Source organism: Manis pentadactyla, chromosome 15 (assembly GCF_030020395.1).
Source record: "Manis pentadactyla isolate mManPen7 chromosome 15, mManPen7.hap1, whole genome shotgun sequence".
Taxonomy (NCBI): Eukaryota; Metazoa; Chordata; class Mammalia; order Pholidota; family Manidae; genus Manis; species Manis pentadactyla.
Genome location: NC_080033.1, coordinates 22,579,927 through 22,598,076, shown reverse-complemented (window position 1 = coordinate 22,598,076; position 18,150 = coordinate 22,579,927). Strand labels below are relative to the sequence as shown.

The following is an 18,150-nucleotide window of genomic DNA, read 5'->3' as shown; positions in this document are numbered from 1 at the left end:
CTCTTTGTAACCGAAGAGTCAAGAAATGTGAGAAACGTGCCCTGTGTTACTTATTTGGGAGCCGAAAATTTATGCCCAGCTGAAAGTGCCCGGGGAAATATTACATCAGATGAAATGACAATGATTAAAATCAGCTTCTCCCCCGCCCCCTCCCGAGCCCGGAGGAGGCCCGGGCGCCGCGTGGCTGGCCGGCGGGGGGCGGGGGACTGGGCGGCAAGGGCGCGGGGGCCCCGGCGCACCGCTCCCGGGAGAGTCCTGGCTGAGGCCCCGGAGGAAAGGCGCGGGAACCGGGAGAGGCGGGCGGGGATCGCCCAGCGAAAGGAGGGGAAACAGCGCGTTTTTGTCGCCGAGCGCGGCAGGCGCGGGCGCGCGGAGCTAATTGCGACTCTAATCCTCTGCCCCGCGGCGCAGCCGAGCCCCGAGCCAGGAGTCGCCGCGCGCTCCCGCTCGCGCTCGCCGCGCTGGGTAATTTGGAGCCGGATCGCTGCCCTTTGCGTGCGGGCTCGGCCGCAACGGGGCGCGGGCTGCTGACTGGGGTGGGGAGCTGATTTTTCACCAGCAATCGGGGAAGGCCGCTGGAAAGAGAGGAGGGAGGAGAGAGGTGGGAGCGGCGGGAGGGCAGCCGGAGAGCGGCGCGAAGAGGAGGAGGAGGCGGCGGCAGCGGCCGCGAAGAGGGGAGGAGGCGAGGGGAGGGCGGGGAGGGGAGGCCCCGGCGCGCCGCGCCGCGAGGGGCCGCGCGAAGCGGGGGCCGGGGCGGGAGGGGGGGGAGGGTTGGGGGCGAGAGCGAAAGTAACTCCCGGACGAGACCGGAGCGACCCGCGCTGCGAGCACAGGCGGCGAGGCTGCGCCCGGCGCCGGAGACCGGTGGCTGCAGGGGGCGGGGGCTGCGCCCGAGCCGGATCTGCCGCTCCGGCTCCGAGGTAAGCCCCGCGCGGGCGGCCACCGCTCAGCACCGCGCACCCCTGTCCCCAAAGTGCCAGCACCACTGAGAAAGTCGCCCGGCCGTGGTTCGGACCTGGGTGGGGGTGGCTGCTTTGTCCCGGTGCTGGGCGGTGAGGTTTGGCGGCGGGGGCACCCAGCACAAAGGCCTGGCGCGGGAGGGGAGGGTTGCCCACGTGGGTTGGCTCTGCCCCAGGTGGACCCTCACCACGCGGGCCGGCTTCCTGCCCTGCGGGGCGGGATTTGGGGTGCTGCGGGTCCCGACACTCGGGCCTCAGTGCAGGGCCAAGCGCCCTGCAGGGCCGCCGAGTTTCCGGGGTCAGACCCGGGCTCACGCAGCTGGGGCTTCGGGGCGGCCAGGGCTCAGCCTGGCGCCCAAATCAGAGAGAGAGAAAGTCTCTAACGGGACAGATGTGCGTCCTCTGACGCCCACCCCGCGAGTCCGAAACGGGGCGGGAGGAGCGGGCCCTGGTGGCTGTTCCAGGTGCGTAGGGCTTGGGGTCCCAGGTGCATAGGGTTTGGGGTCCCCGGCCGGCGGCGCGCAGACGCGACCGCCGCCTCCGGATCCCGCTGCCCGCAGGTGCTCCCTGACCTGGACACGCGCACTGGGCACACACTCGCAAACACCCCGTCCGCGTAGCCAGAGCGACTTTGCGTCCTCCCGCGCCCCCCACCCCCGACTGCAAAAAGATGAGGTTCAAGTTTGCACTCTGTGTCTCAAATGTGCATGAAGGAATTTAACTGCACGAGTGAATAACAGCATTAGTTTCAATTAATTTTTTTTTAATCCCGGCAACAATAAACTTTGAGAACAAAAGCGCTTTTACGTCCTTAATTAGGCGAGCTTCCCATCTGTGGTCTCTAAGTGTCTGCCTCTTGATTTAACTTTGTCCTCCGCCCCGCCCCCGCCTCACACCCCTCCCGGCCCTGCCTGGCGCTGGGGGTTCCGTGGCCGCCCCCACCCCCGGCGCCGCCTGCCTCGGCCCAGCCAGCTCCCGCCGTCCCGAAGTTCACACCGGCCGGCGGCCTCCTCGTTGGGGTTGGCGCGCACCAGGTCGCCCTCCCGCCCCGCTCCAGGCCCACCCCCTGGACAGTTCTGTAGGCTCCCTGGCACTCTTGCCCCGGGCTGGCGCCCAGGGCGCGGAGCTGAAGGGAGCTCGCGAGGCGCCTTCTGTTTACCTTTTATGGTTAAAATAACAGCTTAGCAAAGAAGCGACTTCACGAAGAAGCGATTTAGTGAAATCGTCTCAAGCTGCCGCAGCTCAGCCACTTTAATCACCCCCAGAGAGCTGAACAACTGCGAGCACAATGGGACACAAAATCATTTTGTGTGTAAATGAGCGTGGCATTCTGCTCGCTTCCCTCTGCTCTGGCGGGCGGGGCTCAGCGGCGGGCGGGCGCGGGACCCGGGGCTCCCGCCGCAGCTCAGAGAAGCGGGTCAGTACCCAGCCAGTTTGGAAACCCGCAGGCCCTGAGCACACACCACCGCCGAGGCTCGTGCAACAGGCGGTTTGGCTGAGCCTTTGGAGGGCCGTGGCGTGCTGGGCCGGTTCGTGGGTTTGATGCTGGACTTGGCGGAATGAACTTGTGTCTCTCACTGCACCCACTTTTCTGCTTCTGACCTCAGGAGTGGTCTCGGGGAAAGGGTCGTTGTCCAGCACAGATGCGGTTGTCCGAGGCAGCACAGGAGGTTCGGTTCGAGGCGAAAAGCCTGGGGCTTCCAATGGTGAGTTTATGGTTGGCCATGAACATCAGGTTGTGCTTGCAATGGCAAAGAGGCTGGGTGAGAACAGGATCGAGCAGCTTTTGTGATGCGCACTGGTGTTAAATGTCACTTTTGAGAAGTGTCCTGGTAGTAGGGAAACACTGTGCAGTCAGCTTTGATAGAATTTCCATGGAATTCCTTCCAGCACAGTTATCCTCAGCTGTGGCTTTCCTTCTGACTCCTCCCCCAGCAGAGCCTCCCAGGGCAGGAGAACCCATCCTGCGTTCTGTTTTGGTTTCTCAGAACTTCCCTTGAGACAAATGACCTGCTTTTCTTTTTTCAGCTTTCCAGAACTCAGGAATGCCCAAAGCAGTAGACCCAGAGCAGCCCCCAGTGAGGGTAACATAAAACATCACTGTCTGCTAATGACGGCCCCCACCCGCATTGTGTCATGTCAGGAAACTTGCCAGGACATTAAGGGCAAAGCAAATCCTAGGAGAGTAACCTTAAATTTGCAGGATTTGATGCTCATTGGACCTTGGTCCATGTTTTTAAATTGGATGTTGAATTTCAAGGCACAGAGTCACCCCTTGAGGGAGGTCACTCCCTCAAGACTTAAACCTGTGAGAGATTAGTTCAGGCTAGGCTTGTGGAAGTGTGTGTGTGTGTGTGTGTGTGTGTGTGCGCGCGTGCGCGTGTGCTTTGCTGTGCAACCCTGCCCCACGAGACAACCCCAAGTCAGTGTAAGGGGCTGCATAAACCTGCCCTTCTCCTCCCTTGCTGCAGAGCACCCTAGGGCAGCTTCTGGAAACAGGGACAATCTTATTCCAGGTAGCTGTAGCACAGAGGAAAGTCACTGCGTAACTGGAGAGGAGCAGGAGAGAGGGTCCGTTTGCCAAGCTGCTGCCTGTTTCCATCGGGCCAGGTCTCTAATGCCTTGGGGGTGGCGGAGTGTGATCCCAAGGGAGTCTGGAATATATTAGGCACAGAAAAGGCCATTTGGGGGCCTGAGGGAAACTGCAGGGGTGCAGACTAGACAAAGACAAGTTTCCATTCTTAGGAGCCATAGGGGAGAGGTGGCTTCCTAACTGACTTTTGTTCTTCCCTGTACCCTAGCTGCTGCTGAAGGCAGCTTCTCTGTGTCTGGCCACTCGCAAGCCACATCTTGATGCTGTGGTGACCATGTTCAGAGAGGTTCTGGGCTCCCTTGCCCATGGAGGGTGGAGGATCCTCCCTTAGCCATGGTCCACAGGGTTCTCTGCTGATGCAAAGAGGAGACACGCTTGGTAACATGGCTCTAAACCAAAATACCAGAAAAATCAGATTTGTTCTAAACATTTTGGGGCAATAATGGTGAGCATATGTTTCAGTACTGTCATTAGCTGAATTAGCAGACATGGAGCTGCCCAGAAAACGTGTGTGTGTGTGTGTGTGTGTGTGCGTGCGTGTGCGCGCGCGATCTCCTACGGCCCAGAGGCTTGCTTTGGGGTTGTGGGGACAGGACTGTGGCGGGTGGAATCTGGAGAGGGCCAGGTGCTGTTGCATGGGATCCCAGAGAGCCTGTACTGACAATTCTAAGGGTCTTTGACTACGTGGGAGGCAACGGCACCCACTTACCGAGGAGTAAGCCCTCTGGTTTTGTCCGTGCTTCCTGCAGATACTCTGGGCAGCGATGGAAGCCTAGATGCCTCACCGCAAGGAGCGGCCGAGCGGGTCCTCACTTCACACCCACGGCAGCGCCGGCACTGTGGTGAGAGCCAGCAGGGTGGGCCGGTCAGCGGCTGGTGGCCCTCTTTGCCCTCTTCCTGAGCATCTGCTGCCCTTCCTCGCAGCCACCGCATTCAAGAGATGGCTGTTGAGTGACTGTAGGATTATGTATTTTTTGAAACAAAAATGCTCTTAATTTGATGTGAAATTTACTACATGTATAAAACTCAATGCCTTAGGTGCTGAGGAAGTCACTAATTTAGAGGTGTCTCGTTACTGAGACAAACTTGCAAAAACCCCTGAGTCCCAATTCACAAATTGGTGATTCGTTTGTCAGGGGATATTTCACATCTAACACATAAGCCTGTGACCTTTAATTAGAATTTTGCAGTTTGTTTTATGCCCCTGGAGGCTGACACCTTGAAATCTTTTTTTTTTCTTGATTTCTTATTGCTAATAAGCATCTTTCTTTTTCCCTCTGGTACTTTGAAGAAAATGATGCAAATACACTTAATTACAGTGGTGGCCGTAATTTGTCAGCTGAATATGTGATCAGGCACAGGCAGAAGTGATCTGATTAGATCTGTGATAACATTAGAAATAGAGGGAGTACACAGCTATCTTGGAGAAACTCTTGTTTCCGCCTGTTTCCAAATCTAGGAGGGAGGAAGCATGTCCCGGTTGTCTCTTACTCGGTCGCCCGTGTCTCCCCTGGCTGCCCAGGGGATCCCACTGCCAGCTCAGCTCACCAAGTCCAATGCACCTGTGCACATTGACGTGGGTGGCCACATGTACACCAGCAGCCTGGCCACACTCACCAAGTACCCTGACTCCAGGTAAGAGCCAAGACCCTTGTAGCACCAGGTGTGTGATGGTGACTGGCTGCACCGGCAGCCAGTGGGGCCTGTCTCCTCTGCTAGTCGACACGCAGGGCTCTCCAGGGCCCACCCACTCACTCAGACCTGGAGAACTAGGATTTGGGAGGTTGAGTCTGCCTGCTGAAAGCTGCTTTGAATGGGGTCTTGTGACCCTAAGCTGGTAGCATTAGCAGTGCTAGGTGGAGCTCCTGACCCACTGGCAGAAGCCACTTATTCAGAGCCAGCCCCACCTGAAACTGGCCAGCAGCTGGCGGGGGAACCTCACATACCTTCAGGTTCTTCTTAAATGAGACTTGGGTTTGGCCTGCAGAGAATCACTTGCAGGCAATGCTATGTATTTCTTGGAGCCATGTTGGAGAGAAGTATTTAATCCTGTTTCCTATTCTAACCCTTGTAAAGTAAGGGGAGAGAAGAGGGGGTGCTGCAGTTTGCCATTTTGGGTTGGGTAGCCACTGTTGGACCTTGTGGGTGGGTGCGTGGGGGTGGTTGTAGTGACTGGCTGGGAATTACAGGCTGTTTCAGGACATTGGGGCTGTGGATAAGCATGAGCCTCATGCCCCTATCAGCAGATAAAGTGTCTCTGACGAGGACCCTCCCAATAGGGTGCCTTGCACTTTGCCAAGCTCCTGGTGCTCCTGACTCCTGTGCCCATTGTGAGAGATGCTGGGCACCGGCCTACTCCCCCACGTTTCTTCCAGGGGCGGGCCTGGCTTCCCATTGGCATAGCAGTACCACTGACCCAAGGTGGGATGGGTGGGTCTCTGTGAGCATGTCCTGGGGATGATGCGACATTCTGCCTTCTGAGCCCATGACTGCTTGCTCCTGGCCCAGCGAGGCGGCCACCAAGGGCTGAGGAACAGGAGGGCCAAGGCGGCAGGGCATTGCCCCTGTTTTATACATTTAAAAAGGCAAGAGGAGTTAATTAATCCCCCAGACACCGAGGGATCATCTCTGGGAAGCTTTCCTGTTGGGCTACATCGTCTCCGGTGTGGTTGCTCAGCATGGAGGATTCATAGTACCAGGGAGGCGCCTGCTTTGGGAGCTTGTGTAGTGCTCCCATGGGGGCAGGAGTGCTCCCTGGAGGTGGGTGCAGTGTCTGGGTCAGAAGCTGACAAGTCTGGGGTACTGCTGGCAGTTGGGACGTCATTCCCTCGACCCCACAGAGTCTGGGCCTGGGGCACCCGTAAACTTGGACCTGTGAGAGGCCATCAGCCACGAAGCCACATTGCAGTGTTGGCCTGCACGCTCACTTGCAGAGCTCTCTCTAGAATGGGAGATGGATTCTGCTTATTTAATTTCAATTTTGCCTTCTGCGGAATTCCCAAGTTGTTTGAGATAGATCATCCCTTAATCGGTTGACGACGTTTGTGAGTGAAATTCATAAATCCCTTACCCACAACCTCTCGGAAGAGTGTTTCCTGAAATAAGATACTTGCCTTTCTGGAGTAATCACAGCCCAGGGCTGCAGGAATGGCCTCCTCATTCTTGCTTCCAGGCTGGTGCCTGGAGCCTCAGGACAGGGGTGGCCACCCCCATCCCAGACTGACAGCGCAGCTGGTCCATCATCCTGCCCTGCAGCAGGCTGGGCCCTCTTGCTGGGGATCTGAGGCCCCTGTGGCCCTGTGATCTGACATGTGGGACCCTTAGCAGCAGAATTTACCCAGAGGGGGTGGCAGTTTGCATTCTTTCCTGGGGGTAGGGCTCAAGATGTATCTGTTGCTCTGCTTGAATGGCTTCTGGCTCAGGGGAGAGCTGCTCCCCAGGCCTGAAGCTTTGGCCTAGAGGCCAGAGGTGGCATGACTTGTAGGACTGTCCTGGGACAGTGGGTCAGGCCGGGCCTGGGAAGTGGGTTGGGCAGCTGTGCCGGCAACAGCCCCTCAGATCTGTCTGTCTTTTGAGTGACTCATTAAAATTAGAAAACTTTTTCACCCATTCTGGAAACAAAGATCAATTCTTCATCATGTGGCACTGAGGCATGAGTCACCAGGAGATGGAGAATGCAGACTGTAAGGTCACCTGGGAGTTCTGGATTTTAGCAAAGTCCCACCCTAGGCAGTGCTGGGCCCACAGAACTATGACTGGGCTTCTGGTCCTTGGCTGGCAGGGTGGCCCCAACACAAGGAATAGGTGCCACCACTGGTCAGCCCGAAACAGTCATCAGCCCTCGCCGACACAGCTGAGGGTACTGTCCGGGGCTGGGAGTGGATGCTCTGGAGCTGCCACCTGGGTCCGTCCTGCCTGCTGGCGTTAACTAGCTGCTACTGTCTCAGTCCGCCATTGACATCCATCCTAGCTGTGGGGAGCAACACATTAAAAGGGCCAGGAGCTTCAGAACTAATAAAATGTTCCACTGAAGCATCCAGGAAAATAGAGTCAAAGCTTTAAAAAAAGAAAGAAAAAAAGACCCATGTCAACTGGGGTCAGACCTGGTCAGCTTATTTCATGGAGGACGTTTGAAGTTTGCAGCGCAAACCCTGCAGCTTCCCTCAGAGGTGGCCCAGGGCAGGACCGGACTCCTCAGATCCTACAGGTAGCTGGGGGTCCCTTTGTGGTGAGTCCTTGCCTTCCCTCAACCTGCTCACATCCTTGGCAGCCTCAGACCCTGAGGGCATGGAATGCCTTGGGCCTGTGAAGAGACGCTGAACCACAGAAAGACCTAGAACCAGCCAATCCTGATATAAGGTAGACTGAGAACCTTCTAGCCTTGAATCAATAAGACAACCTAGAAGCCAGCCAGCCCGGGTGGACTGGGTGTCCTCTAGAGCAACAGGACGGTCTGGAGCCCCAGCCAGTCCTGACCTCAGAGAGATGTGCACCACAGCTAGGCCTAGAACACTGCTGCTGCACAGAGTGTTTGCGCTCAGCTAAGAAGGGTGGAGGAAGTTCCACAGGTAGACTAAGGCTTCAGACTTGCCGGCTTACCTGTAGATATATATGGTTTACGTCTTCCTGAAGATGCCACGTGTGGACCCTCAGCTGTCGGCCATCACTCTGACATCTGAATGCTCAGGCACTGCTGAGACCAGGTCTTGGGAGCTTTGATGGCTGTGTCCCCCAGTACCATTGTCACCAGGCCTGGGGGCTGGATAGGACTCGGTGGCCCTTGGAGCCCTGTGATGGGTTGTATCTGGGTGGCTGCAATGCTGGTCCCACAGGCTGGAGCCCTCTACACCTCACCGCAGGCCCTGACCTGCTCATGCCCGTCCATGAGGCAGCCTTAGACTGGGCCATGCCTCAGAGTGGGAACAGGTGACTGCATGGCCCCTCCACACCTGGGTGGACCCTCATGGCAGTGCCTGGACTGTGCCAGGCCGCCAGAGTGGAAGATGTGTAGATGGGAAGCCCCGAGACAGGCTTTCTTTGGGGCTCTAACCCTTCGGCTTCTGCCCCCCGTGTGGGCCCTGACACGCAATGGCAGAGACAAGGCAGGGCCTCAGGAAGTGTGGCCTGGAGTGGACAGAGTGGGCTGTTGAGGTGAGCAGAGCATCCCTGGAAGTCCTTGCTGGTGCAGCTGGGGATCAGAGGTGGAGGCACTGGCTGGCGCAACCTTCCCCCAGGTCTAGCTGGGGACAAGTGTGTGGCCCTGCCTGCCAAAGGATGTCTGGAGGTGCTGCCAGCCTCCCTTCTGTTCCCAAGTCAAGCTCTTGGCTGTCCCCACCCCTCTTTAGGGCTCTAACTGGCCATAGCTGGGCCTGGGGTCTGCAGGGGAGTTAGCCAAACTAGAGCCTGGGCACTTGGCTCTGAGGCCAGGCTCCTCCTCCTAGGATTGGATGGGGACAGGCAGCAAGAGTTCCCCCAAGAGCTTCCTACAGGTCCTGCATTTCTGTCAGAACCACTGCCCTTCAGAGGACAGGATGCTGGAACCTGTCGCCCCATAGCCTCCTCCCAGCTGTGCACCGTCTGTGACACGTGTGTGCATGTTCAGGCACTGTGGTGTATGTGCATGCACTGCCTCTGTGGTGCATGTGCCTATGGTCACGTGCTATGGCTCGAGTATGGCACACATGCTCACATGCTGTCTCTTCTGTCTGCCTCGGTTTCTCCCCAAGGGCTCCCTTAATGGCTGTGAGTTGGTTGAGTGTACACAGCTGTGTCTCTGTTTGGCTCATGCTGGCTGCTATGTCCTTGGCCTGGTGTGTCTGGGGCTGCCTGTGATTTGTGTGTTGCGAGGGAAGGGCCATGTGACCCTGTGCCTGTGGCCCAGGTGTGCCACATCTGATGCTTGTTGTGTGGGTTGGGCAAGGTGGATGTGAGTGACTGCCTTGGCTGGTTTCCATGGTGATCACCCGGTGTGTGGCTGTGGGCTGGGGTGTCCGGTGGTCGGTGGGAGTTTTCTGGGTGGGTCTGGCTGGCAAGGGTTCGTGTACATGGGGCAAGGAGACTATGTCTGTCTCCTGTAGTTTTCCAGCCCTATAACATGTGTGGGCAGGCAGGCATGTGCAGCTGGGTGTGTCTCTCTCTGGCTGTGGCTTATGAGTGTAGGCAGGGTATGTGGCATGTGCTACTCGCTGCACTGGTGTCCTCTCTGGTTTGGCTGCCTTGCTGCATGTCAGGCCTGGCACAGTCCCAGAGTCACGTGTAAGCCTCCTCGCCCCTGCAGCAGGGTGGGCCCTGTAGGGTGGGACAGGGCAGGTGGACGGGCTCTTCCATCAGACACCCACCCTGTGTCTCTTCCAGAATAAGCCGCCTCTTCAATGGCACTGAGCCCATTGTCCTGGACAGTTTGAAACAACATTATTTCATCGACCGGGATGGGGAGATTTTCCGCTACATCCTGAGCTTTCTGCGGACGTCGAAACTGCTGCTCCCGGATGACTTCAAGGTAAGTCCACAGCCAGCAGCTCCCCTGCGCTGTCTGTACTGTGGCATTACACAGGGGACGCTGTGACTTAATAAATGGACCCACTGTTGTCATGGCAACCATAAAAAGTTAAACGATGAAGCCGAGGGCTAAATCAGTTTTTCTAAACTAATTTTGTTTTCTCACATTTTTAGCTTATTTATCAGGGTGTAACAACAATTAGGCAGCGGCACTTACGCCAGCTTCACGTCTGCCGTGTTGAAGGCCTGTTGTGCCCCAGAGTCCCAGGGGTGAGAGGTTCCTAAATCTGTCTCTTGTTGGCACTCGGCAGGGGGAAAACCCTGATCCAAATCAAACACCCTTTAAACCAAAGGTTACCCCCAGATCTCGGGGTGAGCCTGTGCCTGGTAACTGACCTGGTTCCCAGAGTCCTGCCTCGGTGCAAGGCCCTCTGGGGATCCTGCAGGAGGGAACCTCAGGCCTGGGCTACCTCAGCTTGAACCAGCAAATGTCCGTCCTTCCTTCCTTCCTCCTGGCACCCAGAGGCCCAGTGGCCCTGGGCTGTTTTGTCCTCCATCCATGTGAGTTAACGGGTGCCAACAACTGAACTCAGGCTGAAAATACAGCGAACCACAGGCAGATGTGGGTTCTGTCCTCAGAGCACTGACAGTCTAGTGGGGAGATAGATGGTGAACAAAAAGTGCTTGGGTGTGCACGGGTGTGAGTAAAGGGGCTCTCGGGAGTGCCTCCCAGCCTGCAGCTTGTGTCCTGAGTGCATGCCCAGAGGTCCAGGAGAGGAACGGGCTGGAGAGTGTACCCCAGGAGACCCCGTGGAACTGCTGGTGGGGTATTGGGTGGAGACATGTGGGGGTTGCTGTGTGCAGATACCGCTTAAATCCTCAAGAGCAGACCCCAGGAGGGAGGAACAGAATGGGTCCCTAGGGACAGTGGGCCTGAGGAGGGGCTAGAACTGAGGCCTCCCTGGGGCCTTTCCAGAGGCTGGGCCAGCCCGTGGAAGGGACTTCGGCCTGGGGGTAGGCCCTGCTTCCGCGGTTGGCCCCCTTGCCTCCCCCACAGGGCTCCTCAGGCTCACCACGTGGCCCTGAGCCGAGTCCCCGTGAGTGGGGTGAGTGATGGGTCCCCAGCTACTGAAGGCTGAGGCGAGAATGGGTGGGCGTGTGTCTAGGGGACAGTAGGGGTGAGGTGGCCTGGCCTGGGACTGGGCAGGCACCTCCTCATTCTGCCCAGTAGGCAGGAGCGGGCCAGGCGCTTGGCAGATCTTGTCCATTGAGGCTCATCCCTTCTCTGAGCTGAGTGTTTACATCCATTTCTCAGACAAGGAAGCTGAGGCTCAGAGGAGGTCAGTAAGTAAAGGTCAGGGGCCTCAGGGCTGGCAGAGGAGGATGCCCTAAATCAAACCCAGGCAGGTCTTTTCTGCCTCCTGCTGAGCTGTGAGCTCCCGTGGGGCAGGTGAGCACAGGGCTGCCCTCTGCCCAGCCTCTCCTCTCTGGGACTCTAAGACAGCAGCCGGTCCCCAGGCATAGGCACAGCCTCAGGCTCCTGTAGCCCAGCCTCCCCATCTTTCCAGAGTCTCCTTTCTGCTCTGGGACTTGGGGCCAGATGGAAGGCACAGGAGGCCTGGCACAGGTGCACACCAGCCTCTACCCTTGGGTCAAGGCTAGACTCCTTGTGCTTGCTCACATTCACCTCAGCCTCATTTTCCATCTGTACAATGGGCACAACCATCCGAGGCTACACTGTGCCCCGGGTGTCCCAGTTCCCATGGGTTTGTGGGAGGAAGCTCCCCTGGGGTTGGAAGGGGCAGCCCCCAGCTGCCCTCACCCCATCTGCGTGTGCCCCCAGGACTTCAGCCTGCTGTATGAGGAGGCACGGTATTACCAGCTGCAGCCCATGGTGCGAGAGCTGGAGCGCTGGCAGCAGGAGCAGGAACAGAGGCGCCGCAGCCGGGCCTGTGACTGCCTGGTGGTGCGGGTCACACCCGACCTGGGAGAGAGGATCGCGCTCAGTGGCGAGAAGGCCCTCATTGAGGAGGTCTTTCCTGAGACTGGGGATGTCATGTGCAACTCTGTCAATGCCGGCTGGAACCAAGACCCCACGCATGTCATCCGCTTCCCACTCAACGGCTACTGCCGGCTCAACTCCGTGCAGGTGAGGGCTGCACCCACCCCACTCACCTCACCCCTGCCTCCCCACAGCCACCGGCCACAGGGATAGATGGAGGGAGGCGCCGTCCCTGACATGGTGAAGCCCTGTGCCATCTTACAGAAAAGGCAACAATGTGTCGATGCATAATTTATGTCCCGCTCATAATTAAATGATGGCGCCTGGGGGATGGACTTAAAAAAATTGATCTGTGCTTTTTTTTTCCAAAAGGATGTTCTATAAAAATGGCCCAGAGTATTTTCAACAAAGTGTGCTTTGTTTGACACCCAGAGTCTGAGTTTGGATTCAAATGAGACCCAGACAGTAGGAGCAGAGGCTGGGAGTGGAGGTGGCCTGCAGGCCCCGTCCTCATACTGCCAGCCTGCGGCCAGGGCACCCGAACAGCTGTCCATAGCAGTTCTGGACTGGCCTTCTCCAGACGGGAATCCCAAGAGGGAGCGGGGCCTGTTTCCCCCCAGCTCCTCCAGCCCCAAGAGCAGACTCCTACCACAGGCTCAGGGCAGAGCGGCTTTGTGCCGGGAACGGGTCCCCACGCACGTGTGCGGGCTGCCGGTCAGGACTTGCTGGTCACAGGACACAGTTGTCACATGCAGTGACCAGACCACACTCTCCCGGAGGCACAAGCCCACGTGGGCATGGAGGCCTGCAGAGACTCTGACACTGAGAGGACTGCCCCTCCTCCTCCTCACTCCAAGCTCTCTTGAGCTGATGAGCCCCCAGGCCTCAAACCATCTGGGACTCAGAGCTCAGGGAAGCAGGTGGCTGCCCAGAGGCCAGGGGCAGGGTCTCTCTCTGTTACTGGGGCAGGCCTCAGTGAGGGAGGGAGGCCCTGAGGCTCTCCCTCCATCAGTCAAGGCTGCAAAGTCCCGAAGCAGGGTGGGGCAATCCACCCAGGCTGGGTCACTCCATGGGCCCCAGGCCCTGGCTGCCACTGTCTCTCCCGGGGGTGCCCGGCTGGTGGTTCTGCATGCACCTGCATCGTGAAGGAGACAGACTTTAACAAGAGAAGCTAACTTTCTCTGGCCTGTGCCCACCAGGCCAAACCAGGCAGACACCTGCAGCTGGAGGTTGCTGACCCTTCTTTCTTCCCTGGCAGGTCCTGGAGAGGCTGTTCCAGAGGGGTTTCAGTGTGGCTGCATCCTGTGGGGGTGGTGTGGACTCCTCCCAGTTCAGCGAGTACGTGCTTTGCCGGGAGGAGCGGCGGCCACAGCCCACCCCCACCTCGGTCCGGATAAAGCAGGAGCCCCTGGACTAGGCCCTGCCTTAGTGCCCACCTGAGGACTCTTGGCCCTGGGTGCACACCAGGGACCTGGAAACAGTACAGGGGAGTTCTGCCTATGCCTGCTTAGCGGTGGGTGTGAGACTGAGGGTGCGGCTGGAGGGCCCGAAGCCAGCCCAGGGCCCAGGGCTCCAGGTATCATGGCCTCAGAGTGTGGGATGCTGGAGGCATGCCTACTGAAGGACTGTTGATGGGACCCAAAGATGCTGCAGTAGGTACAGTTCACCAGGCTCCTCGGCTCCCCATCCTGGCACAGTGTCCTGCGAGGCAGGGTCAGCGGAGGCCTCCCTGCCCACTCCAGAGGAGCTGTTCGTCCTTCTCCATGTGTGGCAGACTCCAGTGGGTCTCCTTGCGTCAGAGATGACTTATTTTTCTACAGTATTTAAAACAGAAGTAACTAACTGCACAAGCCAGAGAGGCCGACAAGGACCAACGCTTCCTTTATCTGGTGCTTAGTCCTCAGCCGGACGTGCAGCTTGCCCATGCGGTGGAAGAGCTGCGGGCACATGGGCCCAGGTGCCTGCAGAGTGGGGCCTGGAGACTTCGGGTCCCTGCTCTAGGAGTAGGAATGGTAGTGCCCTAGGGGCTGAAGCAGGGCCCCCAGGGGCGGGGCTGCTGAGAGGAGGGTGGTGTTGGTGTGGGGGATGGGTGACTCTGGAACCATCTGAGACCCTCTCCTTTGCTCCCAGGCCATTCTTAGTGGGTCACCTGACCTACTAATGCCCAGGGCTTGCAGTTCTCTGATTGTACTTGCATTCAGGCTCCTGCAGTCTCTTCCCATCTGGACCACCCTGGGGCCACACCACATCCTTACCTCAGGACTGGGCCCCATGGTGTAGGGACCCATCTGTCAGCAATGTCCTCTGGGTCACTAGCTCAGGAAGCCATCCCCAGCTCTGATTTTCCCACACTAATATGCACACTGAATTTTAATTAAGCTGTTGTTACACTAGCCTACCACTAAGAAACAGACCCAGGCATCCCTGGGGTTCGTGGCCCTGGATTCCAATGAGGACTGGCCCCAAGGGGTCCTCCCAGATGACAGGCCCAACGATGGACACCCCTGGCCTTGTCACACTCCCCAGCGCTGGTTCTTCCTGACTGAGGAAGGGCAGAGAACTGCTCGGTGGCTGGGGCACCCTGGCTATCACTGCCCTGTGTACCATGCCTGTAGACTTGTATATGACTCCTTTAATATTGTAAAGATGCTGATGTACAATTGTCATGTGTTTGTGTAAACACATTGCGATCCTAGTTCATGCCATAAATGATGCTATAAAGTAAAAAACTTGAGGCTCAGTCCTGTGCAGAAGTGGCCAGAGTCCCACACCCCACATTGTGCATGGAGGTTTGCAGGTGGGATTCCTCCCTCTGTCCCTTCTACACAAACCAAGGTCCACCCACGGTCAGCAGCTGGAGCAGGGGCAGGGGCAGGGCCCTGAGCTGGCCATTATTTACTGCATTTGGGTGTTTCCTCACTGTGTTCCTGTCCCCCCTGGGCAGCACAGATTCTGAACTCTGACTTACAGCCCCTAACTAGAGGCAAACTGGGAAAACAGACAAAAGGTGTCCAGGGGCTTTTGAACCCAGTCTTAAATGTTTGAGATTTTCCATCCTCTCTGGCTTTTTGGTTGAGGTTGATGTCCCCTTTAGAGCCCTACAGAGCAGAAGAAGGAGGCAGTCCACGCCTCAAGCTGGCTGGGGGACAACACGCAACCTGCAGCATGAATCCTCAATGCGTCTCTTTCCAAGGGAAGGAATCGGAATGCAGTTGTGTAGGCTTCCCATTTTAATGAGTCTTCCTGTATTTTTCCTCAAAGCCCTTATGTTCTAACCCATGAAGACACTTTACATGCCCTGTAAGGGGCACCAGCCTCGACCTGCCTGGAGGCCAGGAGCACAGACCAGCGTCTTGCCATCTGAGGCCACAAAGCAGGCGCCATCCTACCGTACAATCTAATTTGCCAGACAGATTTGGTCAGCACCTCCTTCCCTTAGCAAGGCACCCAGAACCAGCACATCTGCATTTTGGCATCTGAGGCTCACATCCAAGAGGAGGATAAATTGTGTTTATTAGAAAGGAAGTCTTGTGAAAACAGCTCAATGCTGTGTGTTTTTGGAATTTTCTGGTATGATAGTATGGTTACTGATGGTGGATAGTCCCTAACATTTTCAAGCAAACTATCTTTTTGATTAAACCATTGTGCTAAAAAAAAAAGAGTCACCACTGTACTGAATTAACATTAGTCTTAATTTATTTCTTTACTAATTAAGTAAAATCAGGAAGTATGATTTTACATGGGAACTTCCTGAATTTGCAGAGCAATACACTATATTCCCATAGTAATGCTAAAAGTCTGGTATATATAATCCCCACAAACAGTAAGCACAAATTACTGATGGCTTTCAAACATTTTTGTAGTGCCCGGACTACTAGTGGTATAAGTGTTTCTTCTGTTGTTTGTAAGCCTCAAAATTGATTATTTTTTATAAACAACCAGACAGAAAGCTGTGCCAGCACTTCCCTGTTTTCCCCCCAAACCTCTACCAGCACAGGGGAGAACCAGACAAAGTCCCAGTAGGTGGCTTCTGCCACTGTCCTCACGTGGGGGCTCAAAGCCAGGTCACAACACTAATAGTATCTTTTAAAAAGTGGTGGGGTTTTTTTGTTTTTTTTTAAGCTACCACTTGACTGTGTTCCTTAGAATAAAGGATATTTTATGAATTACATGCACACAGCTCCAGTGCTTTGTTTCTAATCCGCTGAGGCAGCCACAAGAAGGTACTCTGGCTTGGATGATTCTAGAGCCACCACCACTCCTCACACCTGAGACTTGGCATGGTCACAGAATAGGACCCTGAGTAGCCCAAGTCCCAAATACCAAACTGTCCTGCTCTGAGGAGCCGCAGGGAGGGCTGGGATCTGAATAGCAGTGAGGTCCCCGGGCGCCCAGTGTGCACCAGGCAGGCAGACCTGGGAATGAGTGCAGTGCAGGCAGCAACTGCCTTCACCTCTCCCAAACCCCAACCTGATTCCTGTATTCAGGGAACCTCAAGCCTTTTGCACTATATTGATTATGCACATGTGCATGTGTAAACCAAACCAGTACATTTGAAAAGGGGGCAGAGAAACACAGATGTGAAAAGTGGGAATGCAATCTCCATTGAGCCTCTGACCAAGGAAAGGCTAATTTGGTTGAAATTAGCAGAGCCTAATGAGCATGGGGCTGGAGGGCTGCCCTCTTTTCCACCCAGGAAGCAGACTTACGTTCTCTGGAAAGACAAACTGCCTACCAATATGGCCCCATCCCATCAGACTCTTTCCTGTCTCCTGACTCTCCAGAGATAGGAAAACAGCTCAGTGGCCCCAGAGGACACTCTAGGAGACACAGATTGGAGTTTCTCCTAAGTAGGTGACAAGGTGGGAAAAAAATGGGAGATGCCAGAGATGAGACCCTTGTTTCAGTCCAGTGGGGAGTTCTAGACAGAGTCGGCAGGACAACACTGGCCAGACAGAGCAGCTGCTGGCTTTGAGACTGACACCTGAGCTGATGTGGGGTGTTGTAAGGAATATGATGTCACAGTTTGATGGCCATAACTTCCACTGGTCTTAAGGTGGGTGGGCAAATGTTTTTAGCCACAAAACTCAAGGCTGGTACATAATGCTTATCTTGTCTCAAATGTGATGAGAACGTAGCTGACTCATTACTTACCCAACCCCACCCAAAGGAGGCTGTTTCATGTAGACAGAAGCCTTGCCCCCACCCAGAGAGAGGGGTCTGTGAGGTAGCCCTCTGTGGGCCAAGAGCAAGAAAAAGGTATCGGGAGGGACAACTAAGGGTAGCTTCCTGCCAGAAGCAAGACTAGCGGTGACGTTCTCTTAGAAGCATCAGTTTTCTAAGGTGACCCAAATGGAACCCAACCTCAGGGAGGGGTAACAGCCAGGAAAGGAGGGCTGACTGGGGACTCTCCCTGGGCCTCATAGCCTGAGTGAGTCCTCTGTCCTCATAGGTCCAGGGGCATTTCTCTGTGAGCTTTCAATGGCAGCCCCTGGGAAACTTCCCACCCTACCCCTGTCCACAGATGATCTTGTTGGGGAACACTGGATGGCAGCTCTCTTCCCCCGAGCCCCAGAGTGGCCGAACACAGCACTGGCCTGACCGGCAGGGAGCTCTTCAAACCTCAGCACTGTGGGCAGAGTGGGCACTGGGGATGTGTGAGCAGGGGCTGCTGCCTGCTGGTCTGTTATTCACGGGGAAGAGGCCACCCGTGTTTCCAGTCCCACCTTCCAACCCCCAGCAGGAGGACATCAGGAAAGTGTCTATTTTAGGGTCATGTGACTCTCTCTTGAAGGGTGGGTTGATGCGGCTGCCAAGGTTCTGGACACCAGTTAGCAGAAGGTCCCTGGCTCACTGCAGAGATCCTTACTTCCCAAGTTCCCAGTGAGCGCCGCTGACTGATGGCCAGCATGTGCTGGCCACTGCAGGTGCTTGGAGGACAAGACAGCCCACAATTCTAAGAGAAGATAGTTGTCTTCCACAAGAATTGTTTACTGAAGTTATCTGGCAGACAACTTTCCATGCTACGTTTCAAAGTTTGTCAGGACCTCAGACATGGAATTCTTTGATTTGCACCTGTCTGTTAGGCCTCAGTGCCA

The 18,150-nt window shown here is 56.2% G+C and overlaps 1 protein-coding gene across 1 annotated transcript; it reads left to right on the top strand.

The window, feature by feature from the left end:
• Window positions 1-754: 754 nt before the first annotated feature.
• Window positions 755-16,221, top strand: KCTD15 (potassium channel tetramerization domain containing 15). Its single transcript, XM_036929884.2, has 7 exons — window positions 755-920; window positions 2,567-2,665; window positions 4,302-4,394; window positions 5,012-5,187; window positions 9,907-10,051; window positions 11,894-12,199; window positions 13,311-16,221. The coding sequence occupies exons 3-7, from the start codon at window positions 4,329-4,331 to the stop codon at window positions 13,467-13,469; spliced, it is 852 nt and encodes a 283-aa protein (XP_036785779.1). The 5' UTR covers window positions 755-920; window positions 2,567-2,665; window positions 4,302-4,328; the 3' UTR covers window positions 13,470-16,221.
• The last annotated feature ends 1,929 nt before the right edge of the window (window positions 16,222-18,150 follow it).

Excerpts from the sequence above, each read along its gene's own strand:
- KCTD15 (XM_036929884.2), top strand. The coding sequence starts at position 4,329 with ATGCCTCACCGCAAGGAGCGGCCGAGCGGGTCCTCACTTCACACCCAC. Across the intron at positions 5,188-9,906 it reads ACCAAGTACCCTGACTCCAG|AATAAGCCGCCTCTTCAATG; the intron begins GTAAGAGCCAAG and ends TGTCTCTTCCAG. Across the intron at positions 10,052-11,893 it reads TGCTCCCGGATGACTTCAAG|GACTTCAGCCTGCTGTATGA; the intron begins GTAAGTCCACAG and ends GTGTGCCCCCAG.